The sequence below is a fragment of the Salvelinus sp. IW2-2015 genome, unplaced genomic scaffold (assembly GCF_002910315.2).
Source record: "Salvelinus sp. IW2-2015 unplaced genomic scaffold, ASM291031v2 Un_scaffold5049, whole genome shotgun sequence".
Classification (NCBI taxonomy): domain Eukaryota; kingdom Metazoa; phylum Chordata; class Actinopteri; order Salmoniformes; family Salmonidae; genus Salvelinus; species Salvelinus sp. IW2-2015.
In genome coordinates, this window is record NW_019946316.1 from 7,720 (window position 1) to 17,477 (window position 9,758).

General features: G+C 45.8%; 1 protein-coding gene across 1 annotated transcript in view; it reads left to right on the forward strand.

Moving 5' to 3' along the window:
* LOC112077920 (vitrin) overlaps positions 1–9,758 on the forward strand; it is a gene marked incomplete at its 5' end in the record, with an annotated part of 15,999 nt that overhangs the window by 4,661 nt on the left and 1,580 nt on the right. The window contains 1 exon segment of the mRNA XM_024144319.2: positions 9,624–9,650. Within this exon segment, the coding sequence (XP_024000087.2) occupies positions 9,624–9,650 (27 nt within the window).

Sequence of the window (9,758 nt, forward strand, 5' to 3'; positions counted from 1 at the left end):
AATGAGTGAAACAAAATTGAAATGTAATGAAAGCAATAGAGTACAAATGCTTTGAAGCTAATGGTGTGAAACAAATTGAAATGCAATGAAAGCTAAGTTGGTGTGAAACCAAGTTGAATGTAATGAAAGCTTAAGTTGGTTGTGAAACAAGTTGAAATGTAATGGAAAGCTAAGTTGTGTGAAACCAGTTGAAATGTAATGAAGCTAGTTGGAGTGAAACCGAATTGAAAATGTATATGAAAGCCTAAGGTTGGAGTGAAACCGAATTGAAATCGTAAGGAAAGCTAAGTTTGGTGTGAAACCAAGTTGAAATGTAATGAAAGCTAACGTTGGTGTGAAACCAGTTGAAATGAAAATGAATGAAGAACTATAACTGAACAAAATATAATGCAACACGCAACAATTCCAAAAGAGTTACAAAACTCATATAAGGAAATCAGTCATTGGAAATAAATTCATTAGACCCTATCTATGGATTTCCACATGGACTGGAAATACAGATAACATCTGTGGTCCACAGAATACACTATATACAAAAGGGTATGTGGACACCCCATCAATTAGTGGATCGGGCTATTTCAGCCACACCCGTTGCTGCAGGTTGCCATTGAATTGAGCACAACAGCCCATTGCGAATCCCATAGACAAACATTGCAGTAGAATGGCCTTACTGACAGCTTAGTGGACTTTCAACGTGGCACCGTCATAGGATGCCACCTTTCCAAACAATGTCAGTTTGTCAAATATCTTTGCCCTGCTACAGCTTTCCCCGGTCAACATGTATGCTGTTATTGTTGAAGTGGAAACCTCTTAGGGACAACAACGGCTCCAGCCCGCGAAGTGGTAGCCACAGCTAACAGAATGGGACAAGCTAAGTGCTGAATGCACGTAGCGCGTAAAAATCGTCTGTTCCTCAGGTTGTAACCCTCACTTACAGAGTTAAAAAAATGCCTCTGATGCAATGTCGGCACAAGAAGGAACTTGTTAGTCGAAGCTTCATGAAATGGGTTTCCGATGGCAAAGCAACAACACAAGCCTTTAAGGATCACACTGCCAAATGCCCAACGTCAGCTGGAGTGGTGTAACGCCCGCCGCCATTGGACTCTGGGCAGTTGGAAACCGAGTTTTTCCTGGAGTGATGATCACGCTTCACCATCTGGGCCACCGACGGACTGAGTTTGGCGGGATTCAGGAGAACAACCTGCCCCAACCAGTGCCAACTTTAAGTTTGGAGGAGGAAATGTCGGGGCTGTTTTAATATTGGTTCGGGCCCCTTAGTTTCCAGTGAAGGGAAACTTTTAAACCACTACAGCATACAATGACATTCTAGACCGATTCTGTGTTCCAACTTATGGCAACAGGCCTTTCTGTTTCAGCTATGACAATGCCTCAGTTGCACAAAGTGAGGACACACAGAAACCCGAAGTTGTTGAATCCTTGCCTGTGAGAACAACTTGATTCGCGCGCCAATAAGCTACCATGCGCTCTGAACCTAATACAAACCTGCAAATAACGAACACCTTCGCGCGATGCAATTGGACTGTCAGACTGCGAGCCATTAGGGAACCTCATATCGCTCCAACTACTTCTATCAGATAGCGCCCGACCTTCACGAATGCCCTCCTTGGAAGCCTCGAATGGAAAGCAAAAGTCCTCGCGTACAGCAATACTACCATTACACTCTAGTGGGAACAGCTACTATACCCAGAAGAGTGGAGGCCTATCCTTCAATACCGCATTGGCATATGCCTTTGCCAAAACAGTGCCTATGTGTCGCAACAAGACCCAATGCCCAGAAGAGTGGAGGGGGCTGTGTGATATAACATAGCGACGCTCAATTTGTCTAGCCCTCACAACATCCTAGTTGGAAAGCCGTGTCCAGAAAGGAAGTAGGAGGCTGTCTATAGCACCGCAAACCTGTAATCCACCATCTAAGTCGGAAGCAGCGCTCCCAAGACAAAGACGTCAGGCAGGCTGGCGGCCCTAATAGCGACAAATGTACAACATACATCTAGTTGGTGGAAGAGCCTGCCTCATCCTCCACCAAAGCAGAGTGGGCCATCGGCTCAGTCTTACTGCGCATTGTGTGCGGCGGAGAACATCTAGTGGAGGCTCCAACCAGACCTTCCGAGAGTTAGAGTGGAAAGCATGGCGCTGTGCCGAATGATAGCCCAAGGCGCAACTCAGTCTCTCGCTTCTAAACAAGCTTCTTCCCGATGGGAAAGCGGACTCCCAAGATAGGAGTGGAGGCTTTGTGTAACATTTTGGCTGGCCCAACAACCAGTCCATAGCTAGCAATGTCCTACCCAACATTCTCGTGAGAGACATTGTTCTCTCTCCCAAGCTAGATGAGAATTGGGTAGACATGCTGCCTGTGAAGGCTCGCTAACAAGGCCTTTATCCCTACTTCATGCATCTGCAAGTTCTGTTCCAATCCAACCTAGGTGTTGCAACCATTGCTGCTCTGTATTAATAGCCCCACGGTTTTGGGAAAGGGTGAATGGGCGCCCAGTAAGAGGGTTGCCGACTAAGGAATGTGCTGATAACGTATTGGCAAAACAGGCCCACTGCTATGAGCAGCAATTCGTTCCAAACCACTCTAGGGTGGAAAAGTCGCTCTTTCCCAGCCGAACCGAAGTGGTAGGAACATTGTCCTGTTATAAACCCTCAGCCAGACCTCCCGTCTTTCCAACTTCCTATCTCTGTAGGTGAGAAGCTAGCCGTTCCAGAAGCAAGTGGACCGAGGCTATGTTTATGAGCAGCCAATTTGGCTTTCCTTTCCAAAATCAACCCAGGGCTTCTTCCATTCCTTCTCTGGAGTGGAAAAGCCTTAACCGAGTTGCCACTAGATAAGGAGGAAACGTGAGTTGAGGCCCTGTTATATTAAAAGCCGTAGCCACCCCTTAATCTTTTCTTGGCCAGAAAACGAGATCCTTTTCGCTAACCAGTGAAGAAATGTTTGAGACCTTCCGAGATAAGAGTAGACAGGCTATTTCAAGCTGTTCACTTAAGGGTTAGAGAGACTTTTCTGCCCGCCTATTTAACTGCCCCCAACGCCTCCAAAGGCTAACCAGATGTGAAACCATGCAATGTTCCAACATCGTAGATGGAAAGCCCTTTGGCCAGGAAGACCTTGGAGGCTGTTTTATAGCAGCATATGTCGCAACATCCTCAGTGGTGAATAAAGCAGAACCTTTCCTCCACACTGAAGACTGTTGGAGCGTGGGAGAAGGCAGCGCTGGATGTATTAACACTGGGTTAATTTCGCCAATGTTCCCCTGTGCACATCAGAGTTGTTGGGCGGGAGTGTGTCGCGTATGGCAGCGGTGAGAGAGGGCAAGGAGGAGAGGGTGGGTAACACGCGTTTTGTGTCTGTGTGTCATATTTGTCGACACAGGCAAATATATGCCACACGTCAGGATGGGTGTACACAACCCCCCCCCCCTCCCCCCCCGCCCCCTCCGGCCGGCCCGGCCCCACCCCCCCCACCCCCCCCCCCCCCCCCCACCCCACACACACACACACCAACTGCCACAAGGCTCAAAGGAATCTTCAGCACAGCCCTTTCCTGAACATTCTTATTGATGGAATTGACGTTGGTTCCCATTGGTCATTGGGCTGCACCCGCTTGGCTCTTGAGGCTCACTGTCCCTGGCCTTGGCAAACCCACGTAAATCCATCACATTACTTGACGTTATCACGGCCATAGGGCATGGTTTAAATGGCCCACGAACCCAGCCAGCCAGTTTAGCAATCAGCCAGCCATTTCATTCATCTTTTCAATCTACATAGGAATCACAGTTTAAGAGGGAGAGGCAGTTCCGGCAGCCTTGAACCTGGAAAGCGATCTTTAAAATATCGATCTGATCGCCCAAAGCAGAGTGGTCTCCTCAGAGTTGCAGAAAGAGGGGAAGAAAACAGTAATTTTAGTGATTTAAATAGGTGATCTGTCAAGCTGCGAGTACCAGATAGTAAATTGTTGTGGGCGCCGGGCAATTTCCTACCCACAATTTCCCATTCTTTGGTCACCATGGGGCTCTCTGTGGGAGGAGGGCCCCTTGCCCTTAGGAGGCGGAGACCAAATCGGGAGCTAGAAAGTGTGGTCACTGAAACTCTGACGTGTCAGTTTTCTTTTACAAGGCCTGAGGCCAACAGAGGAAGAACTCTGGAGCACAGCGAGTGGCATTGTGAAATGGTTAAGATGAATGACTGTTTATAATTTGGCTTTTAACATGGTAGCTCTACTGTAGATGTTATTTCATGTGCGTTTTTTTCACGAGTTGCGATTGAGTGAGATGCTACTTATCCACAGAGAACATCCAACTTTTCATTCTCATACAGAACTTGCTCTTCACTTGCGTTCAAAACATGTCCATATAAAGCCCATCCTTTTTGGCCTGGCTATTGTGAATGGGTGTGTGATTTGGGAGAGGCTCAACACTCTTATTTGGTATTTTCGTAAAACACGGCATCTTACATTGTAAGCCCTTGTTAGGTTTATCTTCCCAGATGGCCAATATGAATGTATGGATTCAAAAGGCCTCAGCATCCAGGAACTCACTCGGACTGGCATATGGATAAAAAAAAAAAAACATGTCAAAATTAAGAAATTTTTCACTTAGATAACAAAACGACAGAAAAAAGAGGAACGACAAGCTCAAACTAAGCGCTTGGCTTTTAAAATGTTTGATATGTTACAAAAATCGTCTTGAAAGCCCTTCCCTTTGACACAGGAAGGAATATGCAGTTATGCAGACTCACCAAATATTTTTTTCAGCATTTAAGCATCATTATATATTTATAACTTGGTGCCAGAAGTGACAGAGACTGAGCTAGATGACTAGGCCACCAATTATGGCAACCGTGGCTGGACTGTCTCTGCGTAGTGGGAATATCTGATTGCACTTTTTAAAACCCTGGCATTTCATCCAAGTAGTTGCTTATAGCGAAAACCTGATGGTGCAGAGCTGGAAAATTGACTTTTGATTTAATAATACGTCCTTTACATTTGGCGCATTAAAAAGTGCCTCAAACGCTTGCAGGATCTCTAGCGTCTGGAGAGCACGGCAAGGCAGCAGGAGAAGAGTCTATGTGTGATGCAGAAACCGCCCATTACGATGGAAAGAGAAGCAAATTACACGACGGAAAAAAATATAAAAACTGGGGCTGCCACAAAATTTCTTCTTTTTCAGGTTTTCTGAACCTTTCAATAAGATGAAGGGAGTACCAGAAACAAACCATAGGTGGAAATCATTGAAAGCAAAGGCGTGAATGATTAAAAGCGCTGAAAAATAGGCCAGATTCAAACAGACAAAACTAATGATTTCCGTTCTGGCTTTCAATCCCCCCCCCCCTTCTTCCCCCTCTCTTGCCAGACTCAAGCGAAGGCTATCCACTGCCCAGGACGAGTGTTCGCTATTCCTGGGTTCCATTCGGGGACCGCTGCTGGATGGCCCCGTGTGCCCGGCCCAGCCCGTGGCCAAAGTCTCTCTGAGCATGGCCACCACCACGTAATACGTCATTTGCCCTGTCCATCGGAGGCCACCACCCGTTGATGTGCCCCACTACGAGGACTGCGGCACCGGCACCAATCAAACGGACTTTTGCCCCTTCGGCAAAAGACGGCCCAGAGGACCCAGAGCGGGGCGAGCTCAAAAGTGGGCAACAAGGGGACAAATGATGGAGTCGCAGGCATACAGCCCCAAAGGGCAACGGCGGCGCTGTGCGCGAGGCAGGCAAACGGCGCGCGAGGCAGCCAAGCCCCTTCACCTACCCCGTGACCCTGAAAGCCCGCCTTGGGCCAACGGCGGCCCATCCGGCTGACAACACGCTCAAGGGTGCCGCGACGTGAGCGCATCGCCAACCACGCATTGCTGCGAACAGACCGAGGAAGGCAGCCGACACCGGCCGTCCGGGAGACTCTAACACGCTTCCGTTCCACGCAGCGGACATCTTGAGAAGGAGTCTCCCTAGAAAAGTGCAAGCGCCACTGAAGACATTGATGCTCTAACGGGCCTCAGGGGAGCCTTCACACCACACACACACACACCACAACACTATAAAACCAAACACGTATATATATCTCCGCCATAGCTGTGTGTACGCAGTAGAAACTCAAGCTCGAGGCAAGAAAAAAGGACAGAGACGACATCTTGAGTCATAGTATACAGTACCTACGACCAGTTTCTGACACAGCCCAGATATGGAAAACCGTTACTGGAATATGCTTGAGCTTTGTGTTGTGTCCTCAAGAAAAAGTGAAGCGGCCTTGGATGGTGGCTTTGTTGTAGTCGCGTACATTTTCTTTGTTTGCTTTTCCGTTTGTTTGCTGCTCACCCACGTCTGCAGCCAGTGGACAGGCAGGTTACTGTTGACTGATGTAGACAACGGCCCAATCGTGCCCTTCGGCCGGATCGGCCTCTTGCCGCCGAGGCTGGCACTGTTCGAATTTTTGGATTGGACATCTACACTGACAGATATTTAAAAGTTACGTTATGCCTTTTGAACTTTTTTGTGTTCACTGAACTTGAGATTTGCCTTTCGATTTGGTTTGCAGTTTGCTTCGCTGTCAAATCCAACTTTGTTGTTATTCCTTTTTGGTAGAGTGAGCTCACCACAGCGCCAACAAGCCTGAAAACAGACAGAGTACACAGGGTATTGTTCTTCTTTTTTGAACCATTGCCTCCGATGCGCGTCTTGACGAGGTGCTCAGTCGTAAAGACGGAGAAAGAATGGAATGGGGAACAGTATTTATGGCTTATCACCGATGGAGCTAAATGAACTTCGCTATCTGGCCCAGGGCACTTCCGTCACGACCGAGATGTTATTGGGATTGAGGGGAAAAAAAACATTGCTTTAGAAATCTCCTAGTGCCAATCTTGATTGTAGCCAGTGGAGCACGAGTTAGAGAACTTTGTGCTCTGGTCTTTGTACTTTTTTCTGGAGTTTTTGACTATGGGGCTAGGAAATAAGGGATCGTCACTCACGTCTGCTATGTTGAACCTTCTGTTATAGTGGTTATACTAGTATCATTTTAATAACCTGTTGTTATTGTTGGACAAATCCCTTTAATTGTTTTTGTTACAGAGTAAAAAATTAATAATTAATAACCATCGTCAGCCTCGATATTCAGCTGAAGCTACGCGGTAGCGTTTGTTACACAAACACAAAAAAGAAAAAAAAAACATTATGCCAAAATATATTTATAAATAATTTTGAAAAATGATTATAATGAGGAATATTTAATTCTGTTAGTTTTATTTAGTTATTTTATTCAGTAAGTTTAAACTTGAAATAATGCTTTTTGTTGATTCATTTATTTTTTGCTTTTTGCTTAGTTGGTTTTGAATCAATGATTCTTTTTTATTTTTTGAAATGAACTGGATTCTTTTTGTGTTACTGTTGTGTTACCCTGGCCAACTGTGACTTCAGTTTCTACCTTGATTGTAAAGAGTTTCTTATTGTCAGTTCTTTGTGCCATGAAAGTTTTTGTGTGGGCAAAATAGAAAATGTAAAAAACAAAAAAAAGCAATTTTCAGCAGCGCAACAGCAGCTGGACGCCTGTGCCAAGCTGGAGCTTTGAATGAGATAGTGCATAAATGATATAACCAAAAGAAGGACTTACAAACAAAAACCTTACAAGCGTTACCGGCTCTTATTTATTTAACGTAAGAGATGTGAAGAGTCTCTTTAAGATTTAGTTTTTTTCAACTTATTGCACGATGATTCCAACATATTTCTGTGTCTGTTGGTTTGGACTAAGTTACACCCGTAAGTTCCTCTCACTTCGGAACTGGCCTTCTTAGTGATACGAACCAGGGATTAGAAAGGGCCTAGTGAACTTCTTCAAAGTAAAGCGACTTTAAGGTATGATAAGGGACATTGTCGGTCAACATAGAGTTTTGTGTCATCATTTGGTACCCATTCTCATTTGAATTGTAGTTGAAAATATAATTAAGACACAAGTCAAATTCTATTCTTTACCGTACACAATGCACAAACCAAAAACAGGATGGGTGGTGGAGGGGCATAAGTTTTGTATGTAATTGAATGGAACCATTAACGTCTTTGAAGAACGTATATTGCCAAAAGGCATACAAGGTTTAAACCTGAAAGACCATACTAATGATTTAGCATGTTAGCGGCTAACAAGCGCGGGTATAAACCTGAAAGTAACATCTTTAGCAGCTTTTCGCATTTCCAATTAGAAAACATGTCTTACTTGGTAACTCTAACTGCCTCCTAACAACTGTCTTTAAATCAAAACAATTGAACAGTTCACTCTTTATTTATGGCCGCTTTTGGGGTGGTTGGGCGGAACACGGACAGCCTTCCCACATGGAGGTGGCGTGTTATAGCACAAATGTTCCAACACCTGGTTGGAAAGCCTTCGCAAGACGGGAGAGAGTGGAGCTGTTATAGCAGCTAATGTTTCAACATCTATGGAAAGCCTCCGCAGAAAGAGTGGAGGCTGTTATAGGCGTTGGAGGGAGCAATAGGTGTCCCAACAGCGGGTTTGACTGGTGGGGAAAGTGCGTTGCCGCTATGAAGAGGTGAGGGTGGTGGGTTATAGCAGCAATTTTGTCCAACATGGTAGTGAAAGTCGCTTTGCCCATGAAGAAGTGCGTTAGGGGCTGTGTATCAGCGGCTGAGGCGAAGTGTTGACGAACGAGCTGAAGGTGGTAGGAGGCTTCCGCAGAGAGAGGGAGCTGTGTGATACGCGGTGGGAGCAGCAGAATGGTCGAGAGCCCCTTGGACTGGAGAAGCTTCCCAGAAGGAGGGTGGGGCTGTTAACGGTAAGCAGCATAGGTGGAGGGCAGCCCGAACGCGGGGTGGGTGTCAAGCCGATGTGCATTGATGCGGGACCGAGTCAGGTAGAAGGGCGAGGGTAGGGGAGGGCGATGGACATTAAAACACCATGCACGATCATCTCTTATTATATACCTGATGTAAAAGTGTTATTTATACAGTACTCTCGACGATGAAGGAGGACTAATCTGAGTTGATTGACTTAGACTGGTATTTCTGGCACATTTTATGGCTGAGATAAGTAATCCTACAAATTCTGTTTTATGAGTGGATGTTTTAATGACTATTGGTTGATAAACATAGAATTAATTTCGTTTATCACTAGTCAGTCTAACTTCCCGTCTTCTCTCTCTCTCTCCAGAGTGTGAACAGGTACTCCATCGGTATCCTAATACCCAGTTGTTATAGTCTAGGTACAGTCCTTAACTACCCGTTCTCTTCTTCTCTCCAGGGTGAAGCGTACCCATCGGTATCAATGCTTACCATTGTTTATAGTCTAGTCCAGTCCCTAACTACCCGTCCTCTATCTCTACTCTCCGTGTAATAGCGTACTCCATCGTATCTATCTAACCCGTTATAGAGTCTGTTAGCAGCCACCCTAACACCCGTCTCTCTTTCTCTCCTCTCCAAGGTGTGGATAGCGTACATCTCATCGGTATCTATTAACCCAGTTGTTATAGTCTAGTCAGTCCTAAATTACCCGTCTCTCTTCTCTCCCCAGTGTGGATAGCGTACATCCATCGGTAATCGTAATCTAACCCAGTTGTTAGAGTTAGTCCAGTACTCGAACTACTCCGTCCTCTTCTCTTCTCCAGGTGTGATAGCGTACTCCATCGGTACTAATCTAACCCAGGTTGTATAATTCTATTCCAGTCTCTAACTACCCGTCTTCTTCCTCTGTCTTCCAGGTGTTAATAGCGTAACCTCACTCGGTATCCGCTGGCGCAAGC